The 25,084-nt window shown below is 41.1% G+C and overlaps 1 protein-coding gene across 2 annotated transcripts in view; it reads right to left on the bottom strand.

Moving 5' to 3' along the window:
- MTMR8 (myotubularin related protein 8) overlaps positions 1-25,084 on the bottom strand; it is a 49,145-nt gene that overhangs the window by 11,232 nt on the left and 12,829 nt on the right. For both annotated transcript variants that reach the window (XM_043974221.1, XM_043974222.1), the window contains exons 4-12: positions 24,712-24,869; positions 23,792-23,920; positions 18,120-18,254; positions 15,318-15,450; positions 12,262-12,371; positions 8,321-8,446; positions 5,893-5,942; positions 4,755-4,955; positions 538-666 (exon numbers count right to left, since the gene is read on the bottom strand). In XM_043974221.1, coding sequence (XP_043830156.1) covers positions 538-666; positions 4,755-4,955; positions 5,893-5,942; positions 8,321-8,446; positions 12,262-12,371; positions 15,318-15,450; positions 18,120-18,254; positions 23,792-23,920; positions 24,712-24,869 — 1,171 coding nt within the window. The remainder of the gene's footprint in view (positions 1-537; positions 667-4,754; positions 4,956-5,892; positions 5,943-8,320; positions 8,447-12,261; positions 12,372-15,317; positions 15,451-18,119; positions 18,255-23,791; positions 23,921-24,711; positions 24,870-25,084) is intronic.

Raw genomic sequence — 25,084 nt, 5'->3', positions numbered from 1 at the left:
TCTATCTACTGTGCCACCTAGCTGCCCCTCTGATGGCTCTTTAATAGAAAGTGTGACTATCTAAACTAAGCTGCCAGCAGTAAGATTTTCAATGTGGTCCCTGAGTCTTCTTGATATTTTCCTGATATGGTTGACTTGCTGACCAAAAAAGGTCAATTTCCATATATTTTCCTTTCTTTTTAAAGTTCTTTTAGAGATTAGCCTTCCTATCTCTCTCATGCTGACGTGCATTGTCCATTCAGGGGTCCAATCCCATTGTTGCTTGGTACAGAAGCTTTGACCTGCCCTGTTCCCACCTTGGGTCAGCTAAATTGACTATAGCTCAGAATTCTGCCAGCATCAGCTGGTAACCCAATGCAGGGGTTACAGGCATGCGCCATCATATGTAGCTGTCCTCCATGTATTTTTACTCACTGTTTATCTTTTCTCAACTCTCTGGCAAGGTGGTACTGGGGGCAAGTTGGCAACTAACAAAAAATCATCTTTACTCATATAACTCTTAAAGGAGAATAGGAAGAATGCAGCTTAGGAACTTACTGGAAACTGAATGGTAAAGTGTTGGGATGAAGGACTCCGTAAGCAGTGATACCCTTGTACAGTGGATTCCTGAACTCAGTTTTCTTCTCTAACAGGAAAGGCCACAAGGAATGAGTTTTCTCAAAGATTCTGTTTAAAAACAAAAGCAACAAAGTCCAAATGAACTCATGAACCATCCAAGTTTTTGTAAGAAGTGAAATAACTCAGGTGGAGGGTGAGGGTGAGGGTAGACAGGGAAAAGAGGTGAGAGAATATTGTGAGAGGAAACACTTACTAAGGACGTGGTATGGTCAAAACTCAAATATTCAAAGGTATTTTTTTGTTTGTTTTTTTGAGGGGCAATGAGGGTTAAGTGACTTGCCCAGGGTCACACAGCTAGTAAGTGTCAAGTGTCTGAGGCTGGATTTGAAGTCAGGTCCTCCTGAATCCAGGGCCTGTGCTTTATCCAGTGCAGCGCCACCTAGATGCCCTTCAAAGGTATGTTTTGTAATTGATGTGGATATTGCCTCCAATGAAGCCTATGACAAGCCATCCGTGCCTGGCAATTATGTGTCTAGGAGTCCTCTCATAGGTTCATTGTAGGGGTTTACCCAATGTCCTGGGGGCCCCTTCCTTGATCTCTCTTGCCACATGATCAGCCTATCTTCTTTTTTGACTTTATATTTCTTTGCTCCATTTCTCCTGGTGTCTCTGCACACCCATTATGTTTCCTCTGTATGACACTAATTTAATTCAACAAGCATTGACTATGTGCCAGGGACTGTGCTAAATGCTAGGATTCAAAGATAAAAATAAGGCCTTCTTTGCCCTCAAGGAGCTTATCTTTTACTTGGGAGATACAACGTGTGAATATAAGATGCATACAGATTAATTTGTTTGTTCAAGGCACTAACAATGGGGGTGATTGGTAAAAGCCTTTCTTCAGGGGTGGCACATCATCTGAATCCTGAGAAGAGCTAAGGGGCGCAGTGGATAAAGCACTGACCCTGGATTCAGGAGGACCTGAGTTCAAATTTGACCTCAGACACTTGACATCGGGTGATCCTGGGTAAGTCACTTAACCCTCATTGCCCTGTCCCCCAAAAATGAAAAATAAAGAGAAAAAAAGAAGAGCTAAGGGTTCCAAGACTATTCTAGGCATGAGGGACAGTGTATGCCAAGGCACAGAGGTGGGTGATGGGATAGCATGTATAATAATGGTGTCAAACTTGGACAGCGTATTGACTTAGAAAACCACAATTATCTGCCTTATTATATTTGTATTTATTTTGTTAAATAGTTCCCAACTGCTTTTAGTCTGGTTCAGCCACAAGGGCCACAAATTTGCTACTTCTGTTGTCCAGTGAACAGCAGAAGGTCAGTTCGGCAAGAACAGAGGACGACGTGTGCCCGGAAAGAAAGATTAGATCCACATCATGAAGGGTTTTAAATGCCAAAGAAGAGTTGAACAGTTTGGAGAAGCCTAACATAACTTGTGGCCAAACACTGCCCCCAATAGAAGAAAGGCAGAATGTCATTTCAGAGAGACATGTGAGGTCATTAAATGAGCTTTAGCAAGTTTCCAAAGCCAATTGAGCCTGCTCCTCTCCTCCTCTGAAGGACTTGCCCACAGTACCTATTGTTTCTAGATGACACTGTGTTGGTGGTATCAAATCCCTGGACCACGACACAGACTCCTGAATGAGATCCACAGCCTAGAGTCTAGAGAAATAGCTTCACCAACTTAGATCTTCTGGCATAGACATGTATTGAGTGGTTATGGATCTCACTACTGAGGCTTGGCAGTATCCCAGGGTGTCATCCCCGTGGATAGGCAATTAATTCCTCTTCAACTCAAACTTTGTGGTGGATCTCCTCCAAGATTGTGGCGAACACCTTTGGATAGTTTATGTTCTTCTCTTTTATATCTTAACTGATATTAATAGTTCAAAGATCAAACGGGCTCATTTCTCTCAAGGAGTACTCACTAATTTTGACACCTTGTTGGAGGAGAGCTATGAGGCTGCATTTCACACTACCAAATTGACGATAAACAATAAAGACAACACAATTTTTCAGTCTCTGAATCTCCCAGCCCATTGTATGATGGTACAGCTGGATCTACTTGCAGAATATTTCTTGTGATGTTCCGTCTGTTTCCTATCTTATTAAAGATACACAAGTAGCAGGGCAGCTAGGTGGCGCAGTGGATAGAGCACTGGCCCTGGATTCAGGAGGACCTGAGTTCAAATCTGACCTCAGACACTTAACACTTACTAGCTGTGTGACCCTGGGCAAGTCACGTAACCCCAATTACCTCACTAAAAAAAAAAGAATGAAGGACAAAGATACACAAGTAGCTTATTCTCATAAATAATTTCAGATGGATATGAAAGGAGGGATATAGACCAGCTCTTGTTGATGTTCCCCTCTGTCAACTTCATAGGTTATTCATAAAGTCCAAAGACTGTAGTAAGTGCTGACAGGGACAATGTGGAAATCAACATCATAAAGTTCCTCCAGCCACGTGGCCATTATATGATCTCACATTTAGGGTATCAACAACTAAGTTGAAGTATATTGATTGTTGAACCCTGTGTGACTTTTCAGTATCCTCTGCCTCTTCTCCCCCCCCCCCAGCACTATTGAAAGAGGGTTGCAGAGGACTGAGGGCTATTTTATTTTATTTTATTTTTGGTGAGGCAATTGGGGTTAAGTGACTTGCCCAGGGTCACACAGCTAGTGTCAAGTGTCTGAGGCTGAATTTGAACTCAGGTCCTCCTGAATCCAGGGCCAGTGCTCTATCCACTGTGCCACCTAGCTGCCCCTGAGCACTATTTTAAAGTTGTCTTTGTTTCCTGTGTTGCCACAATAAAAAAAATCATCATCAAGTGGCCGGCATGGTGACAAGCTTAGGCTGGTCCTCAGTAGGCAGGTGTAACTGTTGCTGAGAGGGAGCTTGCACTCTCTTGGCACCCCAGAGTTCACTTGGACTTCTGTACCATAGTGTGACATGAGAATAGGCATTTGTGGAGTCTTTCTGTGGGAAGGGAGGAAGGAAGAGGGAGAAGAGGACTCTATCAATCCTCCTGCCATTTGGTTGTACACATAAACAAAAGTCTCAAGTCCTTTTAAGCAGAAGACAGGTTGTTTATGAGTTTGCTGTTGAATATCTGTAAAATGGAAATAACACTACTCATCTGACCTATTTCCTATGGTTGCCACAAGTGAGCTGCTACTATTATTACTTGGTGATGACCAAGGCCAGTCAAGGCCCGTGAGAGAGAGAGTGGGGGAGAGTCTGTGCCATAGTCTAGACATTGTGTTTCCTGATTGATCATTCTTCACCTTCAGAGTATTTACTCAATCTCTACATGTATACTATGGGGATGTTGGAGCTTGATTTGTCATTGTTGTTTGTCCTTCATTCTTTTTTTTTTGTTTTAGTGAGGCAATTGGGGTTAAGTGACTTGCCCAGGGTCACACAGCTAGTAAGTGTTAAGTGTCCGAGGCCGGATTTGAACTCAGGTACTCCTGACTCCAGGGCCGGTGCTCTATCCATTGCGCCACCTAGCTGCCCCGTTTGTCCTTCATTCTTGAAGAGGACTGTGGCATCAGGGTGATGTCATGACTTGCAGTGAATTACATTTAAGTGAGGGAAGGCTGTGCAAAGTCACCAGCCTCACTCTCTGCTCCAGGGCCATCTGGGTCCAGTGGCAAGATATGTTACCAGGATGACCAGAGATGGCCCCGGATGTTTAAAGCAATCATAGTGAAGTGACTTGTCCAGGGTCACAAAGCTAGTAAGTATCTGAGGGAATATTTGAATTCAGGTCCTCCCAACTTCAGGGCTAGTGTTCTATCCACTGTGCCACCTAGCTGCCCCTTGATTCTGTCTAGTCTTGTGTGATGTCCTGGAACAGCACAAAATAATACTTCAAAGTTTATCCAAAAATCTTTCCTGATGTATCTCTGACTTTAAATAATTTGTTCCATTATTCGCATATATAGAGGAAAACAAGGCAAAGAAGGATGAAAAGGCTGGACCATATGGTCTCTGGGGTCCTTTCCAGTTATAGAACTATGATCCTAAATAAAACTCTTCACAGCTTGATTTGTAAATGAGCTGCAGACCAATGACCAGCTACCAAGACCTTCCTCTCCCCTGTACCGCCCAGCCACCATTCGAAAGAAAAGAGGGCTCAGATGCCAACACACCAGCCCCTCCCCCAACTCACTTCAGCTCCTCCCGCTCTTTGTGGCAGGTTCCTATGAAGTTCCCAAATTGGCAGGAGAAAACGTGATCATGGATCTCCAGTAAGAAAAGCTCGTTAAACTCAAAAGCGCAGGGGAATTGCTCCATCAGTTGCCAGATACACTCCAAAAACTGAGTGAAGACAGGAGATACTTCTTTGGGGTCCCCATCCAGGTGACCACATCTAGCAATTTAAACAAAAACAATAGAGTCATGACCCTCAGCATCATACCTTGGCACAGGAGAGAAGACTGGACTTCACTACCTGTAGTTACTAATCCACCCAGATGGTAGATCAGAAATCTATTGGAAATGAATAAGAATCACATCCAGGGGAAACTAGAACCAGCAAAATATAGTTATCCCTTCCATATCATGACTTTCCCCCATGGTGGGTCGGCATAAGAAATTAAATGGGAATTTTTGTGAAGTTTTATGGAAGCCACAGACAGTATGTGAAGACCAGCAGACAACACAGAGCCTATGGCCAAATACTGAACCCGAATTTTACAACAAGGCCCTGTAAATACCTCATGAAAGAAAAAGAAAAAAAATCAGACTTCTTCTTTGGTACAAAGAGAGAGCCAAAAAATTTGACATGGATTTTACAGATCTTGGGGGTGTCATGCATGCCCCTAACCTTTGAGATGCGGAAGGGATAACTGTAGGTACTATGAGGTACATAGTTGAAACCAAATAAATATTTCATGGTTAATTTCTTTGAGAAACAAACAGTGAAAACTGAAATTTGTACTGGTTTTTTCCCTCTAAAAGGAGTCAAAGGTCAATTTATCCTTAAAGAAAAAAGATGCCACATTCAAATTTAAGCTATGGCTGGCCAGGTTGCTTAGAAGGCTTTGATAATACAAGAGTTACCTTGCCTAATGTCTTTAACTGGCAACAGGAAAACCTGACATTAAGTGAAGTAAGGTTATGAGGGATGAATGGTTCCAAAAGAACACTGTGTTAAACAGGTGATTGCCAGAACTGGTTCTGATGTTAATAATGATGTTCTAGAGAAACTAGGTCGATAAGGACAAGTTTATACAAAATATACCTGTTCTTATTTTACTAACAACACTACTGAATTCCCACCTCGAATAATATGCATATGTTTTTACCTTTGTGAAAACTTGTGGCCCATAGAGATCCATTCCCTTTCTATGAGGACCTGACGTTTCGTACCAAAAGAGAAAAGAGTTAACATCAGGGAAATTAAAAAGATTCTTTGTGACTTAAATATCCCTATGACTTGTCTCCAATGAAGTTCTCATAACTTGTTTTTACTGATGGAATAAAGTGAATTTCCTAAGCAATAACTAAGTTACTTGGAATTCATTTCAAGAACTCATTATACTTCCCATAAATTTCAGATTGTACCAAGAGAAAATATTCTGCATTAAATACAATATGGTTTCATTTGGCTCTTAGACTGTGGTAGGCCGGGCCATTCAAACCATTACTAAATGCAATTCCAATGAACACATTAAAGTGAGCCTTTAAGACACAAAAGACAAAATCCAAAGCAATATTTCTGTTAGGAGCTTATACCAAGAATTAAATAATTTTAAATAAATAATTAGATTTAAATGACTTTTTGTTTGGTTTTGGTTTTGGTTTTGTAGAGCAATGGGGGTTAAGTGACTTGCCCAGGGTCACACAGCTAGTTAAGTGTCAAGTGTCTGAGGACGGATTTGAACTCAGGTACTCCTGAATCCAGGGCCGGTGCTTTATCTACTGCACCACCTAGCTGCCCCTAAATGACTTTTTAAAATAAAGAGGAAGGGAATAAGCATTCATTAGGAAACTACTGTATTCTGGGCATTGTACTAAATGCTTCACAAATATTATCTCATTTAATCCTTAAAAACCCCCTGGGAAATAGGTACTATCATTATCCTGCTTTTCCAGATAAGGAAACTGAGGCAGATAGAGATGAAGTGACTTGCCCTTGGTCACATAGCTACTATGTGTCTGAAGCCAGATTTGAACTCAGGTCTTTCTGATTCTCAGTCCAGCATCCTAACTACTGCAGCATCAGCTGCCTCTGAAGAAAGCAAAGCTTTTCGATTTTGGGAAATCAATTAAATGTTTATGTAAGCTCTATAGTTGAGTCTTTTTTTTTTTTTTTTTTAGTGAGGCAATTGGGGTCAAGTGACTTGCCCAGGGTCACAGAGCTAGTAAGTGTTAAGTGTCTGAGGCTGGATTTGAACTCAGGTACTCCTGACTCCAGGGCCGGTGTTCTATCCACTGCGCCATCTAGCTGCCCCTATAGTTGAGTCTTAATGAAATTCAAAGAGGTGACATCTGAGGCATAATGTGTCTGTTCCTGGGAGCTACATTTCCAGCCCCCACCACTATTTCCCTAAATTTTCTATTTCTTCCACCAGGACTCCCCAATAACCTTTTTTGTGGGGCAATGAGGGTTAAGTGACTTGCCCAGGGTCACGCAGCTAGTAAGTGTCAAGTGTCTGAGGCCACATTTGAACTGAGGTCCTCCTGAATCCAGGGCCAGTGCTTTACGCACTGCACCACCTAGCTGCCCCTCCAATAACCTTTTACATGAGGACATTTGCACAAAATTGCTAGGTAAGGGGTTCAGGATAGAAAACAGAGACCACACTAACAGTGTGTGCCTGATGTAAGAAAAGCAACAATTATCAAAAATCTAAGATAAGCACAGGATATTGAGTTTGGCTCTCCTCCAGAGACACCTGGGTCTAGTGGCAAGATATACATCAGGATGACTGGAAATGGCCCCAGATGTTTGAGGGAATCAGGGTTAAGTGACTTGCCCTATGAATATGAATACTCTTATGTGTAGGAAGAGACATGATCTAGTCCAGCCCCCTCATTTTACAAAGAAAACTGAGGCCTCACAAAGGAATGTAACTTATCAAGGTGAAGCAGGTCATTAAGTACTTTGAAGGTAGGCCAAATAGTAGTACAGTTATCCCTTCCACTCACGACTTTCCCCATCCTGGTTTCCATATCTTGGGTCAGCACAAGAAATTAAATGGGTATTTTGGGGGAGTTTTGCAGAATCTGCAGACGATGTGTAAAGGCCAGAAGACAACATAGAGCCAATTATGACCAAATGCTTAATCCAAATTTGACAATAAGGTACAGTAAATACCCCATAAAAGAAAAAGAAAAATTTTGGACTTCTTTTCTGATACAAAGGGAGGGCCAAAAAATTTTCTGTCAGTTTTTCAGATCATGGGGGTGCCATGCTCCTAACCCCTGTGATGTGGAAGGGATAACTGTCTAGCAAATACCCTTGGAATCACGAGGATGGGTTCAAGTTTGCCTCTGACAAATAATACCTGTGTGCCCAAGATCAAGTCACAACCTCTCCATGACACAGGCAACACCCCAAACCTTTATGTGACGGGCAAGATGCTTATCTGTATCAGACAAGGGAGTTCCTTCTAATTGGTGAAATCAGAGATCCCGTTGAAAATAACAAAATAAGGTCTTTCAAAGATCTTATCTACTCCAGGCTGAGTCAACTTAGATTTTCTCAGAAACAGAAGTAGGATTTCTTACCATTAGCCCTTCAAATGTCCTATAAAACGGATCAAGAAGGATGCCAGCTAGAGAGCACACTTGGGCTGTTCGGTCCCAGCCATCAGAACAATGGACCAAGACGCTAGCTTTTTCCACTTTCACTGCCTGAGGGAAACAAAGAGGGTAGGGGAAAGTCAGCAAAGAAAACTTTTGCGTGGTATACTGGTTTCAGCAATAGGAAAATGAATGGTAGTTATGAGCATTTTACCCAAGTCGACCTGGGCAAAGTCAATCAATCAATAAGCACCTACTATGGTCTCAGCAATATGCTAGATGCAGGGGAGACAAAGTTAAATAGTCTCTGCCTTCAAGTAGTTTACATTGTAATAGGAGAGATGACCCAATGGTCAATCAGATAAAAAACACAAACTAAAGCTGATATAAGGTAGCATTGGGGGTGGTACTAGTAATGGAGGAGACCAAAAAAGACTCATGGTGAAGGTGGTACTTGAGCTAATTCTTGAAGAGAATTGTGAAATTAATTCTCAAAGGCCAAGGTGAGGAGGGAGTTTGCTATTGCTGTTGTTTAGCTACATCTAACTCTTTGTGACCCTGATTGGGATTTTCTCAGCAAAGATAATGGTGTGGTTTGCCATTTACTTCTCTGGATCATTTTAGAGATGAGGAAACTGAGGCAAAGAGGGCAAAGTAACTTTCCCAGGGTCACACTGCTGTTAAGTGTCTAAAGCTGGATTTGAACTTGGGTCTTCCTGACTCCAGGCCCAATGCTCTATCCATTATACCATCTAGCTGCCCTGGAGGAGGGAGTAATACTAGGAAAGAGATAGAATGTCTGTCACATGTGAAGAACACCAAGGTAGCCAATTTGGCTGGACCATAAAGTGAATGGGAGAGTAACCAGCACTTGGGCTGGAAAGACAAGTGAACATGTTGTGAAGAGCTTGCAAAGCTGAAACAGAGGAATTTATTTGAGATCCTAAAAGTAATAGGGAACTATTGGAGTAAGGAAGTGATGGCCAAACTTCTTCCTCAGGAAGATCACTTTGGCAGCTGTTGTGGAGGATGGACTAGGGTGAGGAGAAACTTGAGGCAGATAGGCCAGGTAGGAGGGCTTTGCCAACAGCCTCTGTGAGAAACGATGGGGTCCTGAATTAGGGTGCTGGCTATGTAAGTGTAGGAAAAGGGACACAGGCAAGAGATGGTGCAGAGAGAAAAATATAATATAATAATTGTTTGTCCTTTGTTCTGAAAGAGGACCATGACGACATCATGGCAATGTCATGACTTGCAGTGGATTGTGTTAAGGGCTAAAATTCTAGCTAGTCTGTCTAAAATATCCAATGAGTGGTCGCCAATAAATTATAAGCTTTAGCAAGAGTTAGACTTTTAAGCATTTATTAAGGAGAATAAGAATTTGGTAAAGAGAGAGAAAGAGGCCTAGATTCCTATCTATTAAAGGGAGAGCACATTTCTAGCTCCACTCTCCACCAGAGTCCAGAGGAAAGAGCGTGAGAGCGAGCGCCAGTCTCTTCCTTCCTCCTCCCACTCGCCCGCGTCACTTCCTGCCGCCAAAGAAAAGACTCCTGGTCTTGCCCTCAAAGACCTTCGCTTCATGGGCGGAACTCTTCTACAGTAAGTCTCCAGCAGGTGGCATCATTCCAATCGTTACAATTGCAAGATATAGATCAGGACCACTGGAGATGGCCCCGGATGCTTAAGGCAATTGGGGTTAAGTGACTTGCCTTATGAATATAAATACTCTTATATGTAGGGAGAGAGAGATAGAATAAATGCTCATATATGGAGAGAATATATGAGTGCTCTTTATATGATGAGATAGAGGAGATCTGAGTACTCATATATGTGAACAGAAAGCATATATAAGTATTCATAGATATGGATGGAGAGAGAATATAGGATTCTTTATATATGAATATTGTTGTTGTTGTTTGTCCTTCATTCTCAGAGAGGGCCATGACACTGGGGTGATGTCAATGACTTGCACAGAATTGGATTTAAGTGAAGGAGGGCTGTGCAAGGTCACCACCCTCACTCTCTCCTCCAGAGCCATATGGATCCAGTGGCAAGATATACATCAGGACGACTGGAGATGGTCCTGGGTGTTTAAGGCAATTGGGGTTGTGACTTGTCCGGGGTCACAGAACTAGTAATTATCTGAGGGGATATTTGAACTTAGGTCCTCCTGACTCTGTGCCACTGCAGTGCCACCTACCTGTCCCAATATATAGCAACTGAGTGGGCTGAGGTAAGAGGAATCTAGGATGCTACCGGAAGCGATGAATCTGGGTGGTGCCATTAACAGAAACAGGGAAATTAGGAATGTGATGAAATAATGGAATTTAGCAGATACTCAAAGACCCACCTGGAGATTAATCTATACTGATTGAATCAAGTGAGAGTGACTGACTGCTGATTAGCCTAATTCAAGTTAACTGGATTGTAATCACACCTGGCTAGCACTTAAGAAGGTATTGTTCTCAGAAGCTAGACTGTGAACTCAACTTGAGAACACCTTCAAAACCAATGGATTTGGATGACGCCAACCAATCAGCTTGAAGCAGTGTGTAAGGACCGCCTCTGTTCCAGACCTATAAAAAGCTTCCACAATCAGCTTGCTGGAGAGTTCCTGATTAAAGCAGGCTCCTGGAGGAGGACTTGAGGAAGAACCCAACCAGGCTGGAACTCTAGGCCAGGTAGGACTTCTTTTTTCTTAACTTTCTGAACTCCTTGTGAATACCTGTATGCTTTGATAAATGTTTAATGCCCAAAGACTGGTGCTGAAGCTTCTAAATTAAGGCGACAACAATATAGATGTTAAACATCACAGGAAGGGGGGGTAGTTTTTAATGGTTGAAAAAGCATTTATTAAGCGCACACTATGTGGCAAGGATAGTGATAAGCACTAAGAACACAACTATAAAAGCAAAGACTGTGCTTGTCCTCAAGGGCCTTATATTCTAATGGGGAGACAACGGACAAAAGTGGCTGGGAGGGAAACTTTGTATTGCGGGGAGGTACTAAATTCTGTTGTGGACATCACTGAGGGTCTGGACAGCTAGAAGAGGAGGTGGGTTGGTCTCACAGTTGAGAGATAAAACTCTGGACAGCTTAAATGCCATATTGGATTCTCCAGATATATTATTACAAGAATGTTCTAGCTCTGGAGCTGGTCACATATATCAATGCATTCATGTTATTTATTCATTCTTTAAATTAAAATAAAAAAAAATATTTTGTGGGGTAATGAGGGTTAAGTGACTTGCCCGGAATCACACAGTTAGTAAGTGTCAAATGTCTGAGGTCAGATTTTAACTCAGGTCCTCCTGAATCCAGGGCCCGTGCTTTATCCACTGCAGCGCCACCTAGCTGCCCCCTACAATTTTTTTCAAAGAAAATCCATCTTCTCTCCCTCCCACCTCCTCTCCACTGCCCACCCGAATTGTGAAAAGCAACAAAAACAAAAGCCCTGTTAAAAATATGCATAATCAAATGAAACAGATTCCCTTATTGGCCATGGCCCCAGTACCACGTTATAAAGATGAGTTCTGACAACATAATAAGGAGAGTGGCAGCCACTACTCCCGGCTACTCAAAGCAGCCAAAAAAAGATACCCCACTAAACATATCTTGTTCTTGACTAAGCATCTGAAACTTTACTCCCCCTTAGCATAAAGAAATAATTCTGCCTTCGTGAAAGTGACAGAAGTTTGCCCTCGATTCCTCTCTCTTCTTTCCACTAAGGGAATGGAGGAAAGAAGATAGGGAGAAATACTAAAATACAAAAACCTCACTTTACAATTTAACACATTTTTACCCTGTAGTCTATGCATGATTCCAACTGTACAGAACCTCAGGGAGATGAAGTGACTTGCTGAAGCCAGGCTTCCCTAATCAATCAGCAGCAGAAGAAATGGGTATGCAAATGTACTGAGAATTACCTTTGCAAGGAAGATTCCAGCATCCATAATAGCTTTAATATGTCTCAACCACCCTGAGCTCTCCAGGCCAGCAAGAAAGTCACTCATTGATGGAACTTTCATTTCACAGACTGCAAGAAAAAAACACCAAAGACTGAAGTCAAGCATTTCCTGTACCTCCCCGCCCAAAACAGAGTGAGACAAAGCACACAGGCTATAGAGTCATAAGGTCTGGGTTCAAGGTCTGCCTTTGCTAGTTGTGTGACTTCCTGTCTCTGGCTCTTAGTTCTTTGGGAAATGAGGAAGTTGGCTCTTCCCTTTGGGCTCTGACATGCTAGATAAGCCACTTGACAAATGGGGAGCGGCTAAGGATTCCCAGTATATGTTTAAGTGACTGGCACGATGAAGACTACATGGGCAAGCAGATCCAGAACAGGTAAAGGGGCTAACCAAAGGCAAAAATTCAAGTAAATTGTGCCTGGTTGGTGAAAAATATACTTGAATCCAAAGAACTGGAGTGGGGATACCAAAATGTGGTATTGTATAAGCGAATACGTTCTTTGAAAACATCTCTTTCCCCTCACACATGAGAGAGCTTCTGCTTACTGTGGGATCTGAGACAAAGGGGCAGCGTGGCTGGGTAAGGTTGGTTAGAATATCAACAGTACTGAAAAGTTACTTTTAATGTCTTTTCACTGTCCAGTAGGAGACACGAGAGTGCCTTGAGGATAGTAAATACTACTGGCTGCATGGAATCATGGAGGTGATTTCGAGATCATTTAGTCTCACTGCCTCATCTAACAGAGAAGTAAACTGAGGCCTGGGGAGGGGAAATGACTTCCCAAGGTCACTGAATTAATAAGTGGTAAAGCCAGGATTCAAATTCAGGGTCTTCAAAAACAGTGTTCTTTCTTCCATTCTGCCTCTCTAAAGTCTATAATAGGGCAGCTAGACAGTGCAGTGGATAAAGCACTGGCCCTAGATTCAGGAGGACCTGAGTTCAAATCCGACCCCAGACACTTAACACTTACTAGCTGTGTGACCCTGGGCAAGTCACTTAACCCCAAATGCCTCACCAAAAAAACAAAAAACCAAAACAAAGTCTATAATAGTCAAAAAAAATCAGAAAGAGAGACAGAGAAGACATGACACACCCAAAGGGCAATGTTTTTTTTATCATCTTGTCCTAGACGTGGCATTCCACATCTGAAGATTCTCAGAAGTCTGAAGGAAATTCCCTAAGACAAGGGTTCTGTAGGACCCCAAGTTCCTTTTCTTTTCTTCCTATTTTTCACCAATCTGTCCCTGCCACTCCCCATTCCCACCCCTATCTCCTCAGCAATGAACAAAATGAAATGTCCTCTATACATACTGTCCAGCAAAACTAGTTCCCACATTAGCCAAATCTGTTTTTCTCTATAATATTATTGTCCTTGCATACACGGTTTTCCTAATTCTGTTCACTCCAATTGGCATCAGTTTGTGGACGTTTTTCCAACTTCCTGTGAAACTCTTGTTTCATTTTTTATGGCTCAATAATATTCCATTGCATTCATGTGTCACATTTATTTAGCCATTCCCCAATAGGACACCCCCTTAGTTTCCAATTTTAGTTACCATGGAAAGAGCTGCTATAAAACTTTTCATATACACATATCCTTTTCCCTTTTCTTTGATTGTGTTGCATATGGGTCTAGTAGCAGTACAGTTGGGTCAAAGGGCATGGACAGTCTGGTAGCTTTCTGGGCATAGTTCCAAACTGCTTTCCAGAATGGCTGGACCAATTCACAGTTGCATCAGCAGTGCACCTGTTTTCCCACAGTCCCTCCAACATTTGTCATTTTCCTTTTTTGGCATTTTCCCCCATCTGCCTGTTCATCTCTCTATTGAGGCATAACTAAGGCTTATAAGTCTGAATCATTTCCTCAAATACCTTGGATGAAAGAAACTAGCTGCAAATACTTTCCCCCTTCTAATTTTTGCTACGTTGGATTTGTTTGTGCAAAAAAAAAACTTTTAAAATTTCATATAAACGAAATTGCTCATTTTATCTTGTGTGGTCTTTTCTATCACTTGTTTAGTCATGAACTCTTCCCTTTATGCACAGTCTGAAAGAAACTCTCTAAGACCAAAATTCTAAAGGACCCCGATTCCCTTTGTCCATCTTTTCCAAAAGATTCTGTGCTGATGGCAGGTGACCAAGATTATGCTCAAGGCTTTGTTCTTACCCAGCAGAGTGGTAAAAGCAAAAAGTGCAGATGAAACTTTGGAGCATTCTCCCCTAATGAGGACGCTAAACTAAAAAGTCCCACACAGATGCTCAGTTGTTCTCTGCTGGGGTGTGAAATCGATGGAATCACTGAATAACCGAGTTGGAGAGACCTCCTTGTAAGGCAGTCTATTCCAACCTGTGTGTGATGCGTGAAACACGAATCCCCTTAGCAACTTGGGATTGTAATATTTGGAACTGCAAGAGCCCTTTGATTTCAATTTTTTTTTTCATTTAACAAGTATTTATTTTCTCTACCTCCCACTTCCCCCCTCCCAAACTGAAAAAGAAAAAAAAGAAGAAAACCCTTACAACAAATATGCATGGCTAAGCAAAACAAATTCCCTCATTGTGGAAGAATTCTTTGCAATCATCTAGTCCAACTACTTCATTTCAGAGAGCTTAAGCAGCTAACTCAAGGCCACGTGGTTGGGCATCAAAAACCAACGTTCTCTCTAATCGATCATCTGGACCATCTGTCCAGAGATGGACAAACCTACTGAAGCACCTCACCTCATTTCTAGATGGCTCTATTATTATTGATTTTATTCATGAGTATGCTAAGCTGAAATCTGCTCCTACCTGCCTCCTACATCCTCAACTAGTCTAGCCACATTTTAGGACCATATTGGCCAATAACAGCACATTATAGTCAAACACTACAGTGGCAACTGATTCTTTTGCTTTGGTTATATTTCTCTGGACCCACCTTCAAAGCACAGGCTCTTTCTGTATGCATTAGGAGGCAGATTCTCCCCACTCCCCTCTCCTTCCTTCCCGCCCCCCAGTTAAGACCAGGCCTTCCTACCTTCCAGGAGTTTCTGCAGGCTGCTCCGCATCACATGGATATTTTCAATACCAATGAACCTGAATCGAATATTGGCATAATTATCCTCATTTTCATACCCCTTGCCAGCTGCTCGGTTAGCAATGGCATTCAACTGCAAATCAAGGACACGGTAAGGTAGGTATCAATAGGCTGTGTGAGGGAAGGACAAGGCTTGTACATCTCTGGGCTGCAAGGATGTTATTCTTTAGTTTCTAGATTGTTTGAAACCCTACCCATAAAACGAAAAATCAACTAGGGCCTAAGTTAGGGGCTAGGGTAGATTTTCACAGGTTCTTAAGTCTAGTACTTTAGAAAATGGCAAAGGGCAGCTAGGTGGCGCAGTGGATAGAGCATTGGGCCTGAATTCAGGAGTACCTGGGTTCAAATCCGGCCTCAGACTCTTGACACTTACTAGCTGTGTGACCCTGGGCAAGTCACTTAACCCCAATTGCCTCACCCCCCAAAAAAATGGCAAGATACTTTCACCAACATGTTATGATCTCTAATCGTGTCATTGTGTATCATGGTAGCAGTGCAGATGCTAAGTCCTTCCTGCCTTATCAGACTGGCAAGCACACAGACAGAGCATGGGTCATATTAATAAGAAATATGCAAAACACCTCAGGCATAACTTATGTACATTAACCTGGGCAGAAAGAAAACAAATGTGCTCTTAGAAGGCAATACATCTGCTCAAAGAGAGACTGTGGCTAATTATGATCTCTTATCACAGAGACACAGGATAATTAAGGAGCCATTAAATGAATAACAAACAGAATGCAACACTGCGGAAGGAAAAGTGACTACCACCGGGTAGCAAGTAGACTTGTTAGGACAGATAGTATTATAAACCAGGGGTTCTGAAACTTATTTGCATCATGGATCTCTTTGGTAGTCTGGTGAAGCCTATGGGCCTCCTTTTCAGAGATTGTTTTAAATAATTGAAGCAAATGCTAAATTCATCTAGAGGTTAGGTGAGGGAAAACAAAGATGCCATTTTTTTCTCCATCCAAGTTCATGAACCCCCTGAAGTCCATCCATGGATTGGGGCAGCTAGGTAGTGCAGTAGATAAAGCACCAACCCTGGATTCAGAAGGACCTGAGTTCAAATCCAGACTCAGATATTCGACACTTACTAGCTGTGTGACCCTGGGCAAGTCACTTAATCCTCATTGCCCCACAAAAAAATCTATCTGTAGATCCACTGGGGGTCTGTAGACTTCAGATTAAGAACTCTTTCTACAAATAAAACAATACTTAGAAGAGACAGACATGCTTTACCTCATCGGTCTTGGGCAACACTAAAGTAGGAGTTCTTAACCTGGGGTCCATTAACTTTTTTTTAAATTTATTTTTTTTTAGTGAGGCAATTGGGGTTAAGTGACTTGCCCAGGGTCACACAGCTAGTAAGTGTTAAGCGTCTGAGGCCGGATTTGAACTTGGATACTCCTGACTCCAGGGCCAGTGCTCTATCCACTGTGCCACCTAGCTGTCCCCATTAACTTTTTTAAAACACTGTGATAAATGTATTTCAATACAATTGGTTTTCTTTGCAATGCTAAGGATTTTCTTTTATGCACTTAAAATAGTATTCTGGGGACAGCTAGATGGCGCAGTGGATAAAGCACCTGCCCTGGATTCAGGAGGACCCGAGTTCAAATCTGGCCTCAGACACTTGACACTTACTTAGCTGTGTGACTTTGGGCAAGTCACTTAACCCTCATTGCCCTGCCCCTCCCCCAAATTATTCTGAAAAGGGGTTATGGAATTCATCAGGATAAAAGAAAAAGTAAGAATACCTGCACCAGAGAAAGCAACTGCTTTAGACATCTGGCTACAGTTTCCAACTAGTGAACAGAACACTGGACTCTAAAGTCAGAACAACCTGGCCTTGTGTTCCATATGAGACACAGCTGTGAGCAGGAGGCAAATCACTTGATCTCTCTGAGCTTCAGTTTGCTAATCTGTGAAATGGGAATGATACTGCCTACAGTTCTCAAAGGGTTGTTATGAGGCTCAAACAAGTCAACAGGCTGTAAAGAAGGTCTTTGTAAACTTTAGAGCGCTATATGTCAGTTATTATTATAGTACTTAGTATCAGAATATAGAGTATATATAATACTATATAGAATATAGAATTATATATTATACCATATACTATAACACATAATCTATTCTATTCTACTATATTCTATTCTATTTATAATATAAGGAGCCTTAAAGACCATCTAATCAAAAGTAATTTCTCCCTATTTTCTTTCTTGGTGGTGGTGGTGGTGATGATGGCAATAGACATTTATATAATGATTACTCTATCCCAGTCACCAGGCCAAGCACTTTCAAATTATCACCGTATATGATTCTTAGCCCTGGGAGGTAGATGCTACAACTATCTCCACTTACACATGAGGAAGTTGAGGCAGACAGAGAGGTAAAGTGACTTGCCCTTGGTCATATAGCTAGTAAGTGACTGAGGCTGGATTTGAATTCAGGTCTTCCTGACTGCAGGCCTGGTACTCTGTGCACTGTGCCACCCAGTTGCCCCTAATGCTCTTATTATATGACACTGTGAATTACTGCTATTTGTTTGGGAGCTTTCCTCCCTATTAGAATGTAAGTTCCTGACAGCAGGAATCACATCATAACCAAATTTGGTATCTCCTCTAGCACACAGTAGGTACTTAATGAATATCTGCTAAATGAATGGATGAATGAAGAAGACAATGAAGAGGCACATCTAGCCCTGTGTTGAGAATTTCAGTGAGTTGCCTCCAAAGGTACCTTTGGCCTTGTGTCTACCACATAGATGAATGGGCTTTCTGGGTTGGCTTGGCTAATGGCCTGTAACATTTGTTCATCCTCCAGGCAGCGGGACCCGAATCCAGAGAGGGGTTGGCTACAGCGGCAGATGGCAGCCTGCAACGAGCAAAGGACACAGGTCACAAAGGCCCCCCACTACAGTAAGCGGCAGTTCTGCAGGGCAAAGGCTAAATGGTTTGAGTTTCATCATACCTGAAAGATACACCAACGCTAGGAAGAAGATTACTTGTCATTTCTATATGGTTTGCAAAAGTGCCTTACACACATGCATTGTGACATTTGATGATGCCCGTTTTAGAGAAAAGCAAGCTGAGGCTCAGAAAGATTACGAGCAGCTTATACTCCCAGAACTTTCTTCACAGTCCATTTCAACAAACATTTAATAGTTGGGGGCTATAGACAAAGTCCTGTGCTCAGAACTTCAGGAAGGTAAAAAAAATGACAGTCACTACCATCAATATGGAGGGTAAGACCACACAATCAGTGAGTCAGCCAACATTTATATACAACTGATAATCAACTGGGGAAACAGGACATATATACAGTGTAATGCCTTCTTTTCATTTTATCTTTGTCTTCCCAGTGCCTTGTACATAGTAGGCACTTAATAAATGCCTGTTGGATTGGATGGGGGCAAATCTTGATTTGGATCTAGAGAATCAAAGTCAGTGCTTTAGAAAAATGTGAAGATGGGAGAATCAGGGAAAACTTCATGAATAAATAGTGCCTGAACAGGGCACTGAAGGGGGATAACTATTTCAACAAGTAGGGGGAGATAGGGTAGAGCCAAGATGGCAGAGTGAAGGAAGTACTATATTCAAACTCTCCCAATGTTCCCCTCCAAATAACTTTAAAATTGAACATTAAATTGAATTTTGGAGCAGCAAAGCCAACAAAAGGGTGGGGTGAGACATTTTTCTAGTCAAAGAGAACTTAGCGTGTTAGAAGGAGAGATTTGTGACACCGGGATGAGGGTTGGCCCAGAGCGTACATGGCAGCAACATTAGTGGTGGGCCTTGGAGACAGATAAGGATGTCACAGCAACAGCAGCAGTACTAGCTTTGAGAGCTCTCAGCCCATAGACTATAAGGGGATTGGAAAGATATTACAGGGGACTCCTGTGCTAGCCCTAGGCTAGCTACTGTACACAGTGAGTTCTAAGATGTGGCTCCAGGGCAAAGAGGAGCTCTTGCAGCTGTAAAGGATCAGGGGCTCTTTTCTGAGTAAGGACCACAGCATAGACTAGGAGAGCAGTGGCCATATCTCTCCCAGGATTATACTACTTTGGAAACACCAAAAACTTATAGACCCCCAGAACTAGGTGGAGAAACATGGTGCCAAAAAAGCCTGAAGCCTGGGACAGTCCCCCACCCCCTCATCCAGGGAACAAAGTCCAAGTTTAACATAAAGTTCAAAGTTAAAAAAAGGCTGGAAAAATGAGCAATAACAACAAAAACAAAAAGAACCCAATCATAAAAATCTACTATGGAGGGGCAGCTAGGTGGCGCAGTGGATAGAGCACTAGCTCTGGAATCAGGAGGACCTGAATTCAAAGCTGGCCTCAGACACTTGACACTTACTAGCTGTGTGTGACCCTGGGCAAGTCACTTAACCCCAATTGCCTCACCCCACCCCCCTAAAAAAATCTACTATAGTGACAGGGAAGATAAAAACACAAATTCAGAAGAAGACAATGATGTGAAAACAAATACAAGCAAAATTTCACAGAAAATGAAAATTAAACACAAGCTGAATAAGAACTCCTGAAAGAACTAGAAAAAAGAGCAAAAAATTATTTTAAAAATTAAGTAAAAGTGGTAGATGAAAAATTGAGAAAAGAAATGAAAGTGATGCAAGAAAATTATGAAAAGAAAATTAACTGCTTAGTAAAAGAGGTACAGACAGTGGATAGAGCACCGGCCCTGGAGTCAGGAGGACCTGAGTTCAAATCCAGCCTCAGACACTTAACACTTACTAGCTGTGTGACCCTGGGCAAGTCACTTAACCCCAATTGCCTCACCAAAAAAAGGCACAGAAAACACTGAAGAAAATCATATGTTAAAAAACAAAATTGGCCAAATGGAAAAAGAGGTACAAAATCTCACTGAAGTAAATAGTTACTTAAAAATTAGAATCTGGTAAGTAGAAGCTAATGACTCCATGAGACATCAAGAAACAATAAAATAAAGTTTAAAATGAAAAAAAAATAGAAGAAAATGTGAAATATCTCATTGAAAAAGCAGCTGACCTTGAAAATAGATCAAGGAGAAATAATTTCAGAATTATCATACTACCTGAAAGCCATGATCAAAAAAAGAGCCTAAACATCATATTTCAAGAAATTAGGAAAAATATCTTAGAACCAGAGGGCAAAATAGAAATAGACAGAATCTACCAATCACTTCCTAAAAGAGATCCTAAAATGAAAACTCCCAGGAATATTATAGCCTAATTCCAGAGCTTCCAGGTCAAGAAGAACATATGACAAGCGGCCAGAAAGAAACCACTCAAATATTATAGAGCCACAGTCAGGATCACACAAGATTTAACAACTACCCCATTAAAAGAATGGAGGTTTTGGAATATGATGTTATAGAAGGCAAAGGAACTAGGAATGCAACCAAGAATAACCTGTCCAGCAAAACTGAGAATAATCCTTCAGGGGCAAAATGGTCATTTAATTAAATAGAAGACTTTCATGCATTCTTGATGAAAAAGACCAGAGCTGAATAGAAAATTTGACATTCAAACATTAAGACTTAAAAGACGTATAAAAGGTAAACATGAAAGAAAAATCATAAGGGACTCAATAAGGTTAAACTGTTCATATTTCTATGTGAAAAGATGATACTTGTAAGTCCTAAGAATATTATCATTATTAGGGCAGTTAGAAGGAGCTTGCATAGACAGAGGGCACAGGTGCAAGACGATTATGCTGGAATGATCTAAAAAAATGGATGGATGAAAAAGAGGTCTGCACTGGGAGAATAGAATTTTAGGTAAGTTAGATATGATAGACCTCTGGAGACAATTGAATGAGAATAGAAAGGAGTATTCCTTTTTCTCAGTTGTACATGGCACCTTCACAAAACTGACCACATATCAGGGTCTCACAAACAAATGGAGAAAGGCAGAAATACTAAATGTACCCTTTTAAAATCACAATGCAATAAAATTACATTCCATGAGTGGTCTTGGAAGCATAGATTAAAAATTAATTGGAAGGGCAGCTAGGTGGCGCAGTGGATAGAGCACTGGCCCTGGAGTCAGGAGGACCTGAGTTCAAATCCAGCCTCAGACACTTAACACTTACTAGCTGTGTGACCCTGGGCAAGTCACTTAACCCATTTGCCTCACTAAAAAAAAATTAATTGGAAACTAATCCTGAAGAATGAGTAGGTCAAATAATGAATGATAGAAACAATAATTTCATTAAAGACAATGACAACAATGAAATAAGATAACAGAATTTGTGGGATGCAGCCAAAGCAAATAAAACTAGTAGCTAGTTTTACAAAAAGAAAATTAATAAAGTAGTACAAATGTTGGTTAATTTTATTTTAAAAAGAAAGAAGAAAACCAAATTGTCAGCATCAAAAATGAAAAGGGTGAATATGCCACCAATGAAGATGAGATCAAATCAATTATTAGAAGCTATTTTGCCCAATTATATGCCAACAAAATCTGTAATCTAAGTGAAATGAATGAATATTTACAAAAAACATAAATTGCCCAGATTAACAGAAGAGAAAGAATGATTAAATCTTAGGAAGAGACATTGAACAAGCCATAAATGGGCTCTGTAAAGGAAAAATTCCCAAGACCAGATGGATTTACAAGTGAATTCTGCCAAACATTACAAAACAATTAATTCGAAATAGGCAGAATCCTATCAAATTCCTTCTATGACACAATTACAAATTGATGCCTAAACCAGGGAGAGAAAAAACAGAGAGAGATAACTATAGATCAATTTCCCTAATGGATATTGATGCAAAAATTGTAAATAAAATACTAGCAAGGAGACTATAACAATATATCACAAAGACCATATGTTGTAAACAGGTGGCATTTATACTAGGGATTCTGGGCTGGTTCAATATTAGGAAAACTTATAAGTATAATTTACCATATCAATAACAAACCCAATAAAATCATATAATTATCTCAATGGATGTAGAAAAAGCTTTTGACAAAATACAACACTAAATCCTATTTTAAACACTAGAATCATAGGAAGAAATAGAGCCTTTCTTAAAAAGATAATTAGTAGTTATATAAAACCAAGAGGAAGCATTATCTGTAATGGGGAGAAACTAGAAGCTTTCCCAATAAAATACCACTTTCCAGGAGAGCATGCTCATAGCAAAGATAGGTTGAGTGCCTTCCTACCAACAACTCTACAAATTATACCAAAAAACTAAGGGAACAGAAATCGATGATGTCCACATTATGGCTGGAAACCCCCGAGCTCTGGAAGGATACTGTAATCCATAAAACTAGAACAATGTGCACAGTAACAGCAATAGTGTAAGGATGATCAACCTTGGAAGTCTTAGCTACTCTGACCAAGACAATGATTCAAGACAACTCCAAAGGAGCCAGGATGAACAATGCTATTCACCTGGAGGAAGAATTGACATAAATATTCTATTTGTGCCCAACCCGTGGTGGAGCATTCTGAGCTTGTATTGGTCTGATCAGACACACAGTAATTTTACTCTGAGTAATGTCATTTTGGTCCTCTGAGAAAAAAGGACAACAACAATTGATTGGCTATGGACAGAAAGGGAAGAGTAAAAGGTAATATAGGGGCAGCTAGGTGGCGCAGTGGATAGAGCACCAGCCCTGGAGTCAGGAGGACATGAGTTCAAATCCAGCCTCAGACACTTAACACTTACTAGCTGTGTGACCCTGGGCAAGTCACTTAACCCCAATTGCCTCACCAAAAAAAAGGTAATACAGAGATGCCAAGCCTGAAAGTGATAGAGGCATCAATGGAAATGGATGTTTGGAAGGAGGAGCAGTTTTGGGGAGGAAAGATGATGATCTTGGATTTTATCCAAGCTGAATTTAAGGACTAAAAGGATGATTCAGCAGGCAAATGGAGCAAGTCGCTTTACTCCTCTGGGTCTCAAGTTTCCTCACCCATAAAATCAGAAAATCTTAGACAAGATGATCTCTAAGGTTCTAAATCTTATGTAAAATTCATAGAATCAAAGAACTCAGAGCTGAAAGAGACCTTAGAGATCACATCATCCAAGCCCCTCATTTTACAGATGGCAAAACAGTCCCAAAGATTAAATAATTTGCCTGAAGTCTCAGCAATAGCAAGTAGCAGAGCCAGGATTTGAACCTAGGTCCTCTGACTCATGATCTAATGCCACTTCTACTATCCCACATTGCAGTTTGGAAGTGTAGGACCAGAGTTTAGGGGGAAGATTAGCATAGGAGACATAAATTTGGGAATTAACTGCATATCTATTACATTTGGACCTTTGGGACTGAAAGAGATGACCAAGGATGCTCATTTCATCTCTTACTTAGTGTTCCCCCCAAGCTAAAGTCAGTAAAGAAGAAAGAAATTCAATTTCAAAGGCAGAGTATGGGTAAAGGAAGCAGGTTGAACTTACGTTGTTCTCTTTGTAGAAGTAGGAAAGCACAGGGATACGCCCTCTGCTTCGGAACTTGGCACATCCTACCACTATCGCCTTGCTAGCCGCTTTTGGAATGACAATTTCAGGAGGGTATGTGCTGCAGACCTAAAAGTAAGAATTGTAAAAATCAAGTTAATTTTTTTGGTTTGTGTTTTGTTTTTGTGTGGGACAATGGGGGTTAAGTGACTTGCCCAAGGTCACACAGCTAGTATCAAGTGTCTGAGGCTGGATTTGAATTCAGGTATTCCTGAATTCAGGGCTGGTGATTTATCCACTGGGCCACCTAGCTGCCCCCCAAGTTAATTCTTCTAATATTTCTTTGATAATAGCAGGTCTAGCAGCAATCATTCATAGGATTGTTGGATTTCAAAATGGAAAGAACTCTAGAGACCAGATAGTCTAATTCCTTCAAGTTTGGGAAAACTGAGGCCCACAAAGAAGCAAAAAAGTTGTCCGAGGTCACACAATGGAAAGAACTCTAGAGACCAGATAGTCTAATTCCCTCAAGTTTAGGGAAACCAAGGCCCACAGAGGAGCCAAAACTTTTCCTAGGTCATACAGGTTATACTTTTTTTTTTTAATAGTGCTATTAATTTCCAGAAAGGAGACATAATGAGAGTATACAGCAATAAAATATACCCTCAGAATGACTGGAATTTGAGGCAGGGGAACATATATGTACACTCATACAAATCACTGAAATCCACACAAAAGGAAGGCCACCAAAGTGAACAAAGTTCACTAGAAACAAGAGATGAAACAAGCAGATTCGTGTTCAAGTGTGTAGACCCTTTGACTCAGCTATACCATTACTAGGCCTACACCCCAAGGAAAGAGGAAGAGGACTCATATGTATAGAAATATTTAGAGCAGCTCTTAGAAGCTTTCACAATTACCTCATAGTTTTTGTTTGCATCGGTTATTTCCCAGTAGTCATTTGGGACTCCCATGCGCTTGTAGTCTGATATTAAGTCGATCACTTTCCATCCAATTTCTCTGTCATCTTTTGAAGATTTAGGGTTATAAGAAAATGCATAAAGTTCTTCTGGTCTCACTGAGGGGGGGGGGAGAAAAACTAATGAAAATGATGCAGTTGTCAGGGAGACTTAAAGGAAGATATACACAAACCAAGTCAAGAATTCATTCCCTAGGATTTAGTGTTGAAAGTAGGCCTTTGAGACCTCTCCTCATTTTACAAAAGAGGAAACCAAGGCCCATAAAGATTGAGTGACTTTCCCAATGTCACATAGGTAGAGATCACAGAATCAT

The sequence above is a fragment of the Dromiciops gliroides genome, chromosome X (assembly GCF_019393635.1).
Source record: "Dromiciops gliroides isolate mDroGli1 chromosome X, mDroGli1.pri, whole genome shotgun sequence".
In the NCBI taxonomy this organism is placed as follows: domain Eukaryota; kingdom Metazoa; phylum Chordata; class Mammalia; order Microbiotheria; family Microbiotheriidae; genus Dromiciops; species Dromiciops gliroides.
The sequence above is the reverse complement of the archived record's forward strand: the minus strand, read 5'-3'. Positions and strand labels throughout refer to the sequence as shown.